This window comes from Indicator indicator, chromosome 16 (genome assembly GCF_027791375.1).
Source record: "Indicator indicator isolate 239-I01 chromosome 16, UM_Iind_1.1, whole genome shotgun sequence".
Lineage (NCBI taxonomy): Eukaryota > Metazoa > Chordata > Aves > Piciformes > Indicatoridae > Indicator > Indicator indicator.
The window spans coordinates 4,421,507-4,435,131 of record NC_072025.1 but is presented as its reverse complement, the minus strand read 5'-3'; the positions used below and the strand labels follow the sequence as shown (position 1 = coordinate 4,435,131).

The 13,625-nt window shown below is 36.9% G+C and overlaps 1 protein-coding gene across 2 annotated transcripts in view; it reads right to left on the bottom strand.

Annotated features, from left to right (window-relative positions):
* The window catches only part of ETFA (electron transfer flavoprotein subunit alpha), a 34,215-nt gene that overhangs the window by 15,551 nt on the left and 5,039 nt on the right, over positions 1 to 13,625 (bottom strand). Inside the window, exons 2-9 of one of the 2 annotated variants that reach the window (XM_054387796.1) lie at positions 10,534 to 10,683; positions 8,741 to 8,822; positions 8,556 to 8,638; positions 7,030 to 7,129; positions 5,748 to 5,858; positions 4,521 to 4,622; positions 3,660 to 3,728; positions 2,608 to 2,690 (exon numbers count right to left, since the gene is read on the bottom strand). In XM_054387796.1, the coding sequence (XP_054243771.1) occupies positions 2,608 to 2,690; positions 3,660 to 3,728; positions 4,521 to 4,622; positions 5,748 to 5,858; positions 7,030 to 7,129; positions 8,556 to 8,638; positions 8,741 to 8,822; positions 10,534 to 10,683 (780 nt within the window). The remainder of the gene's footprint in view (positions 1 to 2,607; positions 2,691 to 3,659; positions 3,729 to 4,520; positions 4,623 to 5,747; positions 5,859 to 7,029; positions 7,130 to 8,555; positions 8,639 to 8,740; positions 8,823 to 10,533; positions 10,684 to 13,625) is intronic. The other variant, XM_054387797.1, reaches the window with a different exon arrangement.

Genomic DNA, 13,625 nt, shown 5'->3' with positions numbered 1-13,625 from the left:
TTTCTAGCTAAAGTACCAAAGTAGAATTAGGAATGTGGAGCTAAGAATTTACATCTTCAAACTGCCCATATTCAAGGTATCTATCCAGCACACTGAAAAATTAACTCCTATAGTCAGTAAATTTGTGGGTTTAGTATCAATTCAGCTTGCGCTTCCATTACAATTACCATATTTTCTATATTCCTAAGCACTGTATGCTATCTTTGTGTGTATTTTAAGATACAGAAGCATCCGAACAAGTCAAAAGAAGGGGCATATAATTTTCAGGGCTCTGCATAACTCACTACTCAATATTTCTTAAGAAAGGAAACGAGAGAGAAATACATCAACAAGCTGACAAAAGGATGCAGCATGCAATTGGGCCACTGAGGACTGTTTATTGACACAATAGTTAAACATTCATTAGTCAGTCCTGACTGACTAATAGCTGTTTTAGCAATCCTCTAGAAGAAGACAGTGATGACATTGATGGGTTCTTATGATGTGGCCGTATGTTTTTACGACTTTCACATGTTGCCATTAGCCATCTGTGGCAAGTTATAGCACTGTATCTTCATCAAAAACTAGCCTTTTTTGTTTCAATGTAATTTGTATATGCCCTTGATTCTGGAAAATATGTTCATTGTCGAGCCTCCAGACACACAAACCAGAGCTGAGCTGTCTTCAAATCCACAATTTCCACTTCATGAACAGATATTTGGGTAGTGAAAAAGTATGGATGGTCATTCTCATCTCATGCCCTTTCAAAATATGCCGTCAAATGACACTTAGCTTCCTCCCTAGTTTTTAAAGGTTTGGGAACTCAAGAACCAACGAGAGACTGCCTTCATATGAGAAGTCCGTCTTCTTTGGAACCTGCAGCTCCCACGGCTGGCAGCTGCACTTACTGAATTTAGTGTTGATGAGCTTGCTGAAGCCTATAGCTGCAATATGCTGAACCTTATGCATACTGTGTGATCAAAAGAAAGTGTGTTATATTTAAATACAAATGTTCCCTTACCAAAGAGGAAGTACTACACTGGGGACTACAGCTGTCCACTATGTCCACAAAAGATAACAATTACATACTGTGCACAAGTGAAAGACATTACTAGAAAGAAGAGTTAGAATGGCATTTATAACCTGTAAAGCCTCACAATTTCCTCACATAACAGAGATTAGTATCACTCTATCAAGGCTTTGGAAGGACACAATACACAACCTGACAGAACTTAGGTCTTATTGATAGGTCTGTTTCTCAGACACTGTTTTTTGTTAGCAGCTGGCTATCATACATATTTACAGGTTAAACAGTAGTGTGCCTAGCAATAGCTCCACTTAACCCGAACAGAGCTATCATCAGAAGGCCTCTGATGAGGACTTAAAAAGCAGAAAACATCCTATCAACATTTCAAGACAAAAGAACTTCAAAGCATGAAGTATCTTGTTCAAAAAAACCCAGCAAGCAGACCTGACACCAGACTGCAGGAATCACAAGTTCATGTGTTTGGTATCTTCAAGCACTGCTCTATCCAGCTGATTACATTGCTGGAAAAATAATGGTCACCATTTAAAGTTCTTGAATTTGCAGCTCTTAATGGCACAATGGCAAAACATTTCAGATCCTGTCAAGGCTTTGGACATGTTCAGCCTTTTGGTATTAGATTACTGCGATCTGGTAAATCCATCACGTGAAATATGACGGTTTTCTGAGTTCCTGTTTACTCTCCTCTTCCGGTCTTATTAAATGATTATCAAGTAAAAAGTTGCTTTTTGGTGCATTCTGTGGCCATGCACACTCCAAAAGATCTTCCTACTGAAAGGCTAAACATTTACTCAACTGTACAGCTCAACATACACATCTGACAGATTACCACACCTGCCTGCGTTCTCAGTCACAACTCCCTACCTACTTGTGTCAATGACCATCAAACCTCAGCATGTGCCAGCACACATCCTACTCCACAGAGAGATGAGCTACATTTGTACCTTCTTATTTACTAATGTTCACATGTGTTCCACCCATCTATCTTCTCCTGAACTCATAAGGAACAATGAAAGTAGTGTCACACTTCTCCATGACAGAAAGCCCCCTTCAGAGCCAAAAAGACACAGGGAAAGAAATCAGTCCCCTGTGGTATCAGGATGCATAGCAGAAAAGATGTTCAGGCAAGCTACCTACCAACACTAAGCTATTAATTAGAGTCTTGTGGAAAAAAAAGAAAACAAAACACAACTCCACATTTCCCAGAGGTCAAGGAACATACCAGTACCATTTCGGCTTTATGTTATCAATAATATCTTTTAGTATATCAGTGATGGCTGTTAGAAAACCAGAAGAAGGTTCAGCAAAGGCATGAAAAACCATTAAAAAATCCAGCACGCATAATTTCCACAGAACGGTCTGTGGAACGCTTCTGACTGACCCTAGGTGTGGATTTACATCACATCTTGCTGCTGTGGTTTTGCTAATGCATGATCAAGCACCTGTATCACTATAAGCACACTAAGATTATCCTCTTACCTCAGTATTAATACTCAGCTCATTTCTAAGCATTGTTTTGAAGAAAAAAAAAGGATGCTAGGAAAAATCACAGCTCTTTTATAAAAGACAATTTCCATACTTACTGGTGCTACTATTTTGCCTGTCTGTCCAACTTGCAGGTCATTAGGAACAAAGCCAGCATCAACAGCTGCACGGGAAGCTCCAACTAGTTGAAAGAAAATATTTCCAGAGTTTTGTTTTAATATTAGTGAGCCAAATTTCTATCACCATAAAACACACATGTATTCTACCGAAGCGTCCCACACTCTAAGGGCACATATTTAGAAACTTCCCCCTTAAAAGCTCTTATAGTAATCCCACTCTATACCACTGGATGAAACTTCTAAATACTAAGCACTAATGCACTTCATCAGAAACAGGAAATTCTTACTGCCAGCACCAAAGGGCCACATATTTAAACCCAAGGATTTCAGTCTGGAATATTTCCATTATTTTCTCCAGTTGCTTTGTCAAAGAGGATTTTCCCATAAACGCCTTCCCATAATGTTACTCCAAGCTTCAAGAGAACACGTGTGCCACCATATATTGCTGTGGAGCTCAGAAGTCAGGCATGATGAAGAAAAATATCAAAGCAAACTTGAAAATACCACATGGACATTTACTTAGTGAAGCCACTAATTCAAAAACAAAGCCATTCATGTAAAACTATACATTTATTATTACCTATGAAATCTAAAACTAATGCAGTTAAAATGTTAATGTAAATAGTTACTCCTCCTCCTCTAATCTTTAAATAAAATATTTTGCTGAAACACTGCACATTGTCAGTTTTCTCTTGTTAATACAAAAGTATAGCAAAAGGAGAGCCACTCAACCTACAAGAACCGTGAAAAGGGTTCTGTGAAGTGATGTGTAAGGATGCATGAGAATATGCATTTCATTTAATTTAAAATGAATACGACTTCATTTTCTGTTTATAAGCTTGTGTTTTGGTACATTTGAGAAGGACAAGGCATACTACCATTTAGTATTTTGTTCCATACACAGACATTGAACTACACAGTTGACACCAAGGACAAGACAAAGCTTTATCTAAGATTTAAGACTGACATTGTTCTTAATGTGGCTTTTCAAAATACAATACCCAGAGTTAATAAAAGGAAGACACATTTACCTGCAGCATGCAACTGATCCGCAAGATCATACAACAACTTAAAATTTTCACCACTCTTCAAGCCTCTCCCTTAAAAGTTAAGAACAACAAAAGATAAAGAACATAAAATGATTGTTTTTTAATTTTATTACCTACATAAACTCCCTGTATGGGTATTTGTGTTTGCAAAGGCACACATGCTTGCACACAAGATTTTTGGATACATTGCTAAATATTATTTAATATTTGGAGATGTAGTTTTTGTCATGATTAGTATTATTTCATATGTATAAAACACCACCATTCTGTCTAGTTTACTTCCTGCACACAGCAGCATCCAGATTAGTCTCTGAAAACACGGAAACAGGATCTTGATTTTTTTTTTTTACTAATTTGTGCTCCCTCTGGTGGCTTTAGATGCAATACTTTGTAGTGGGATAGCTAAGAAATAATTTTTCATCTGTAGGCATATAGTAGAAATTACAGTCCATCTCTTTACACCTGATGAGCAGAATACAAACATCATTATTTTCATAATCATTAAAGTCATTATGTAATAACATTTGGACTGCCTGTAATGACCAGCAACAATTTTAAGCATGACAGATTTGGATCTAAACCCATTTCATGTTGCTCTAAGTTTAAAAGGACTCATCGAATATGACAATGTTCTTACAAAGCCTACTAGCACAGGGTAAGCTCATGCCTTGCCTCTTCATGAAACATACACATTGGGTGCATCCCCACTGGCCCCTATACCATATTTCAGAATTACATCAGAATGCTTTTTTAATGTATCATATTATGGTGTTCTGCTAGAGATATTACTTAATTGTATCATTCAAACTGTTAGGTTGCCTTTAAGTAATGTTATCTACTTACCACCCGACACAACCACTTTTGCACTAGTAAGCTCTGGTCGATCACTCTTTGTCAACTTCTGCTCAATCCATTCAGAAAGACCAACAGGTGGTGGAGGGGTCACTGCATTCATCAGGTGAAGGCAGGCATCCACAACAAAAAGGATAAAGCATGTATTTGCAATCTTTTACATTTCTTAAACTTAGCTTTACTACAAGCTTTTAACTCCTAATTGTTTTCTGTGGCTCTGAGTTACAAGCTGCTTCTGTGAGTTGTTTCAGCAACCTCTACTGTAAGCTGCACTAAAAGGAAGGCCTGTTGTGCAAGTCACACACAGGTACCAACCCAGCAGAGTAGTGTGGTTAAGAGCAGAGAACAAGCCAGTTAAGCACTGCAATGAGAGTGCAGTATGCTAATCTTAAATATCAAGTAGCATTTACTTCCTAACACACACAGATGTTCGGCAATATGGGGTGGCTCAGGGACAGGTACTAAGCCATCCAGAAAAATAAGAGGACTGGAACACACACAGAGCACATTACTAATGACTGCCTCTGTGGATTTGCAGCAGCCATGAAAAGACCCACAGCAAAAAACAGCAGAGGTGACCAAACACTGGAACAGGTTGTCCAGAATTGTAATGTCTACATCTGTGGAGATCCTCAAAACCTGAGTGGCCACAGACCTGGGCAAGGAGGCCCCTTCTTATCTCAACTACTTTGTGATTCTGTGGCTGAATTTCTCTATTATCAAAGGTACACTGGCATCATTACAATAATAATTTACTCTAATTTCATTAAAAATGACAAAACAACACCTGGGCATTCTCCAATCAATTTAAACTGCTACTAAGTTAGCCAAGTACTGCAATGACCTATCTTAATTGAAGCAGAACCAATTAAGCCAAAACTGTGGACAGACAGACACTTTTATTTTTGCTGTCTTGCTTTGAAAACCAGTCTGGTTAATTCAAGAGCTGTAGCTTTAAGGAAAATTTCAATATCGCAGTGGCCAAGGTTTCAGCACAGATAATCTCCATTTCTGGTCAGGAAAAAACATAGCAAATGAGCAGATAATCCCTATCTTCCCTTAGAAAAAAACGCCATGGTCAAGTACCCATATTAAAAACATGAAGTAAAGGTTATGATGATCAGATTGCTTTGACAAATACTTCTGCTAAACATCACTGTGCAGTGAGCAAAATTAACTCAATCTCATGAAACAACAAAATACAAGAAAAATACTCACACTTTTCTAAACTGGCACTACCACCACTTGTTGGTGCAGCCTCAAAAGATGTTCCCCGTACAGTAAATATTTTAACAGCTTCATTACATTGCACAGTGCAAAGAATATTTCCTTAGGAGGGAAGAAAAAAAAAAAAAAAAAGGGTGATACTGTATTTTTTAAAGAAGCTAATATCAGACATACTATGCTTATTCAAAAACAAAATCAGAAACACAGTAGCAGCTCTACTGGAATACGAAATTCAGAAACTTACTTCCCAAAACTGCAGATTTACTTTGATGACTAAAACTTGAAACTCAGATATTTAGTAAACGTAGATTACAAATATTTTAATCTACTTTTTAGCTTCATGTTTCTGAAGTGGGGTAATAAATCCTCTATCTTTAGAGGATACAGAGCATTCAAATCATCTCGTATGAATGACAGAAGGTGGGGAGGCAACTTTTAAAGTGTCATTCTTAAACACAGGGACTGTCTATAATTCAAAGTAGATCTTTTATCCTGTGGCATGGCTTCATCAAAAGAGAAGACAATAAGGCCTGCCCCAAGTCTCTGTGGAATTGTGTTTCAATAATATATAATACGTGTATTTACTTCACAGTGGAGGCTGCAGGGAACACTAACAGAGAAAAACTGCATAACACCAGCTACTCAAAGTCATCCTGAAACTATGAATTACTGGGAAACAAAATGCAACACAAAAGCCCATTCTGGTAATGTAACTCAAAATGTAATACCATGCTGGTACATGTGGTACAATCCCGTACAGTAAAATTAAGAAACAAGCTAGTGAGCTTGTATTTAAATTAAAAAACAGTGTCAGAAAAGCATTAGAGAAACAAGACTGAAAAAAAGACTTGTAAATTAAGTCAATTAAATATTACAAATAATTAGTTCAATGTCTTCATAATTAGGAAAAATAACCCTGAGGTATTTTAAATCAGATCTAATGACAGTCATATTAAATATAGATGAGGAATTAACTTTACGTCTTACGTTTGACAAGATCTGATCCGAAGTGTATTAACACAGAACTGCAGGCTGTATAAACAAAGTTACCAAACACTAGAAATTGAAGTGATAGACTGGTTTCTAACTGACAGTACTAAAGATGTTGGGAATACTTCCTTTCTCACACACGTCCATCCCTAGGTTTCGTTTTAATGAACACAGCAATTCGAATCGTGAAGTAAAAACTCCTATCATAGTCCAAGGTTCTACCAACAGGATTATGCAAAAAAGTGGTCAGTATTGGATTCTTTATTGCACAAACACCACATACCTGCATAGATAGTTCTCACAAAAGTGTCAGGTGACTTTATTTCAATAATGTCAGAAACAGGAGCAACATCAAGTTTGCCAGCCACTCTGGGAATAAGATTCTAGAAGTAAAACATGAAAAGTTAATGAAGTAAATGCTAAGTAAAATGTACATGGTAAGCAAAAGAACATGGGCTGTCCCAATTTTAACTTCATATAATGCTATCTATAAGCACATACAACTGTTAAGATTTTTGTAGGGTTTCTCATGTAGCTTTAGTAGCCAAATAAAATCCCATTATGGTAATAATATTAGACATTTTATGAGACTTACCAGAAGTAAACCCTTTATTCAGTATCTTAAATTGGGAGGCTTTATTTGCTTCAATAGTTTAAAATCGGACAGAAAATTGACAGTTATGGATTGCTGAACTGTTAGCACTTCAAGGGAGAGAAAAAAAAAAGGCAGTTTTGAAAGCCAGAGTGCCAGACAACAGGAAAAAAACTGCACTATCCCCTCAAAAGTTTAATAAACAAACAAATAAACATTTTTTAAATTAATGTTTAAGTGTATATTCTCCTGCTCTGAAATTGTCTCTAGAAAATTACTCAGCATCTTTAGGACTAGGAAGAAGGATAAAAAGAGCAACGTAAATCAGAAAGAAATTAACAACAGCAGAAGTTTTGCTTGCTTTTTGACCCCTCCTAATCTGGTACAACACAAAGGGCCCAGTTCTGAAATCTCTACTCACATTAAGCACTCAAAAATGGAACATGAAGTTTTAAAGCAAAAGCTTACTAAGCCACTGCAGAGCAAAAAAAAAAAAAAAAGAAAGAAAAAAAAATCACCTCCCCTAAGATTTAAGGTATGTAAAGACTTCTCTTAGCAAAATTACAGCTATATGGATCAATACTTATTGGAAGTGAAAGTAGACAGCTGGAAGGCTGATGTCATGATTCACCCCACATCAGCAAGATTTCCAAAGTATCCTTTCTCCTACTTGAGCTGCACCACAGTGTTAATCAGATTGTTAGTATTGAGGCTCTCTGCATACTAAAAACACAGTCCTTAAAAAGGCAGGTTTTGAAAAATGGTGTGGATTTGTGTTATTTATATAAATTTAAAGATATTTCCATTCACATGACTTACATCATAGATGCAATTCTCTCCCTCCAATAAAAAAAAATATTTGCTTCCAATAGATCTGCACACTTTCATTTCAATATGCAAATCACACATTTTTCATCTCAATTTACTGTACTTTGCTTTACAACTTTCATAACACTTTCAGACCACTAAACCCATTCTGTGTTATTGTACATTTACCTCACATACACAGACCTATCTGGTTACCACTAAATATTTCTTCTACACTGTTCCTTTGTCCAAGTCAGTCCATGATAGAACTCAGACATGACTCAGTGTTTCTAACTACTGACCTCTTAAATGAATGACTAACATTTTTTGAAAACTCTAAGCTGTCCACATATAACAGTGGCTCTGTCCCTTTTCTACAAGAAATGCTGGATGCACTTTGATCTACTTACCTTCCCAAAGGCAGATGCTCCAGCACAAATGTGGGTGTAATTATATTTTTTATGAGTTTCCAAAATCAAGGGAGTCAGCTCCTCTGGGGATAAAAACATATTGCTCAAAATTTACAACTACCTTATTTTCACTTGTAAATGTAGAACTTATTATTCTTTTGTACATAGGTATGTCCAGCCCTCACCTGCTAGAAATCCCTTGTATGCATCCTGCTGAGCCACCAGAACTTTTGCCACCCCCTGCACTTTGCTGGCTTCTTCTGCTACCTATGATAACAAAAGAATTTTTATTAGTTTGTAGTATAGCAAACATCACTAACAAGAGAGAATCCCTGCTAGAAAGACCTCACAGCCTACAGATTAGTTAAACCTGGAACACAAATGTGAGTGCAAAATCAGAACAAATCTATGGAACAAAATAGAGCTCTTCTGACTCGCAGCATACTGCTTTATGGGATAATGAAAACGGATTTTGTGAATAAGAACTACAAAGCAAATCAAACATAGGAAAGTTTGCCTCCTGTATGCAGGGTTATACAATGACCTCATGATTTATTACAACAGATGAAAACAATCACGTCTGAGGATTATTGTCAGTATCCAGATCTACTCATCAAGACAATCCTTTCTTTTACATTGGCAGTATCTCTACTGCACAAGCACACACTGCAAATATGAGTGTACAGCTATGTTATATCTTTGTCCAAATCCAAGGAGTAATCTTTTGTTTGCAGCTGACTCTTTGTCTACTGATGTGATGTGTATTTTCAATTCTGTATTTATGCATTTTTTTCTTTAAATTTGCAGAAGTAAGTTTAAATGATAAAAGGGTTGTTGCAGATCAGAGGGAAGAAGACTGACAGCAGTGTCTGGAGACCACATGCACCATCCCAGAACTATAGTAGTTTTATGGAGTTTGCAGGGTATCGGTTTACCCTCAAAAATTAACAGGAGGAAATAAACAGAAATTCTGTAATAGCTGCTACAGAAAATCTGTTTAACTGCCTCTTTTGTCCTATCAATACAGATTTTTACAAAGAAACTTGAAAAAAAAAAGCCTCCTTTTTTTGCAAAGTACTTTTTCCCAGCATAACACGCTTTGTCAAAGAGACACCATACCTTTAGTATTAAAAAACAAACAAAAAGTTTCAAATAATTTTTCTGTTATGCAAACGCCAAAGAATAAAGAAACTGAAAGGCAGACATAGAATGCAATTTTTTTTTTTAATTGTTTTCTTGATCCAGGTAAATATTTGTTTCCAGGCCTCCGCCTTGAACACCTAGGTCTCAGTTTAGAATGGCCACTGAGGCTTCTCTACCTATTTGTAAATTAGCTGCTGTAACTATATCCCCAGTGCTTTTACAATACCAAAAAATACCCTAATATGAAAATTATTAGGCATATTACTGTGCAACATAAGAGTATATTGTGCTGGAATACAAGTGGCATTAGTGTGCTAACTACATTATCTCTGGATTTTGCACATCAAAATGAGACTAACACTACACCAACTAACATGGACAAAACTTTTTTTCCAAACATGAGCTAAAGTCAAGAAGCACTAATTTCAGAACTGTAGGTTGCAAACACACTCTCAGAAGCCTGATTTGTCATTGTGATGTTTCATTTCTGCTGGTTTCCATTTTAAAAAGTGCAAACTTCCTTCCAAATTCTTAGTGCTACAATATTTATTGTTCAAACTTTGCAGGGAAATATTGCTTCAAAAGTTAATTCACCTTAAGTCCTATAAAGATGTGCTTGCTTAAGCTTATAATAACTGATACTGATATTCTGCCTTGTGAAATGAAATCTACACCCATTATTTTCACTTCAGAAGAGGAGCGGTTTAAGTGCAGGAAATCTCTGGCAGAAGAGCAATACTGGCTCAGTTCCCCTTCACTGCAGATTATTTTTCAGGCTGACGAAGACTCTCCCAAGTACAGTTTCTCTGTATTCATATGAAAACAGATTTCCTACCTTGTCACAGGTGGTGCCAGCTACTAAACAAGAAACTTCACCTCCAAGACGTTTTGCTGCAGTGATAGTATTTAGTGTAATGGGTGTGAGTGTCTCATTGTTGTGTTCCGCTATGACTAACGTACTCTGAAACCTCTGGAGCAGCGGTGCCTTTAAAGAAAGAGAGAGAAGAGTTTGATATTTAGCATTTAAGTAAAATACCTACACCTAAGAGCATCCAATGCTTTTCAGAAAGTTACCAATTATACAAACTGTAAAATGCTGCTGTCAAACAAAATAGGCTAAATCTAGGTATTTTTTAAGTAGACAGAATACACAAGGTTTTAAAAAAAAAGAAAATATAAACATGCTTGACTTCAGCATATCTATAACATGCTGTGTTTAAATTAAAACCTACACTAGAAAATACTGAACAATGTTAAAAAAATGTTTTAATACATGACATTCAAACTCAGCTGATCAACTCAGTTAAGCACCTTGAAGAGCAAGAATTAGACCAGCAAGACTAGGGCACAAAGAAACCAAGCACAGCAAATAAATATTTACTTGTTGTTGTGTTGGGTTGGGGAAGAAGGGGTTGTTGGGTGTTTGTCTGGTTGCTGGAGGAGTTTGGTTTTGTTTTGGGGTGTTTTGCTTTGGGATTCTTTTTTACATCCTTTTCTTTTTTTCAACCGTAAGTTTTAGTCCAAATCTAGCTACAGAACATGCTTTTTAAATTAGTTATGTATAAAGACAAAACTGTATGCAGCAGCATATCACAATTACAGACAGGGCTCACAGCCTGGGAACGCTAACCCAACTGTTGGTAAGTAGCAGGGTCCTATTTTCCTCTTTTCCTTGAAAATATCTGGCACATGACCACTTAGTCTACCACAACTGAATGGTCCTTAAATAATAATTTTGACCAATGCTCCATCCACCCATCCATATACAGACTTTAGTTTCTAAAACAAACACAAAAGAAGTGGGGGGCGAAAGGTAAAGAATCGCCATGAAACCAAACCAAAATATTCTAAGCTCTGAAGACTTTTCCTCTGATTTTTAGGTCAATCTGGATAAAGTGTTACTCCTCCAAGACTAATACTAGAGTTGAACCTCCATATTGAATGGGAATATTGTCCCTCGAGTATTTTTTTATCCTACATAAAGCCCAAATGAAGATTTGAGTTATGATCAATGTAATACGGAGCACATGGAAAATCAAATCTTGGTCACTCGTGTGACCGAGGCACAAATGCTAATACAACACTAAAGACTGCACAGCCAAATACTACTTTTTAAAACATATTCTGACCCCATCTTCCCTCACACCCACCAATTAAACTAGAAAAAAAAAAAACTTCAGAGTATCTGAGAGGCTGAAATTTGGGTGTAGATTACAACCACACAAAACCTATGAAGACACTAAACTTCACACTGAGAAAGCAAATCCCAAGGACTGCAAAGAGCTAATCACAGCATGAAAACACAAATAGGGAGACTAAGTTTTTGCAGACTCAGGATCATTAATTTGTCTTTTTGATTCAAAAGGATTCTTGTACAAATGCTCCGCATTTCGTCTTTAATGCTTGTTATGATGAAAGATTCTAAGATCATTTGAAGCCAATTGCCAGTAGCAAAATATTTATTGCCAATCTATATCAAAAAGCATATTTTTTATTATGTTTCATACATAATTTTCAATAAAGTTATGAAATTCTAGTCACAGTTTGAAGAATAAATCCACGTTTTTGTGGCTAAAAGACCATTTTTCCAAGGATTTACAGTCACGTTGCAGGATAAATTGGACCATGCTCCTGAAAGACTCTGAAGTTTCCAAACATCAAAAAGGAGCCACATGCATTTTAAAAACACAGTTAAATTCTGACTATATTATGATCTCTTCCCTAAATAAGTACTGCCCCACCAGAGAAGCTTTAGATTATTGTGTCAAATGATTCTAGAATAAATGAAGAAACACTGGGGGTGGAAGGGGTGGCCAAAAAAAAGAAAGAATAATGGATGTCGCTTGAGCAGACTGGCTATTACAGCATTAACCAGGTATTCCTTCTAAAAACCAGGTATTGCATCTCGTGTTTGTGGAAACTACATACCAGAAGGTCACTTTATGCCTACATGCATGACATTTTTGAACACAAAGGCAAGACCAGATTTAAAATAAACTCAAATTCATAGAATCATAAAATCAACCAGGCTGGAAGAGACCTCCAAGATCATCCAGTCCAACCGATCACCCAGCCCTAAGCAACCAACTAGACCATGGCACTAAGTTCCTCATCCAGTCTTCTCTTCAACACAAATTCCAGATCTTAGGTAAAAATCTTGGATGACAAATAAGATACCTATGTGAGTCTGGATTCTAACATACTAATACACATAGTTTGGTTTTTTTTTTTTTTTAATAAACAAACTCAGAACAAATAGGGCTTTTTGTTATAATAATGATTCATCAGTAAAGCCAAAAGGTAATTCATCGAGTCATATATGATCCTGAAAAATGAGACTGCAAAGAGGCAATGAAGAGGACAGGTAGTTATTTTGATGAAGTAACTTGCCCAGCTGCCCCTGAGTGAGAGCAGCCCATTATTTCACTGACATAATTTCTCCACCTGTACTTGGGCAGAATGACTACTTTCAAGACAAGATACAACAGGAAGGTTGAGTACAAACCTAGCCAGCCGACAGCAAGGATAGAAAGCTTGAAAAATAAGACACAAAGAAAAACCAAATTATTGAAGACAGTGCCTTGAGGGGAAGGAGCACTCAGGACTTGGGCCACAGAGGGTTCCTGGTGAAAATCAAGCTCGGGAAAATCAGGCTATCCACAGAAATCAATTACAGTTAATTCTCTGACAAACTCAGGCAACTGAGTGGCTTCTCAAGCATGCCAGCAGATCATGAAGGCATCTGCCAGCAACCAGTAGAACTGGAAATTTATTTCACCTAGCTAGATACCTATGTTCCCACTACAGCAGGAACATGTACAACTCCTCTCTGATGCAAACTCTAGACAGTGATTCAGGTTATACTAAAATAAACATTTATGAAGGAAAAACAGATGCAGTTTCCAACTGCACCCCACGTCCCTCCCC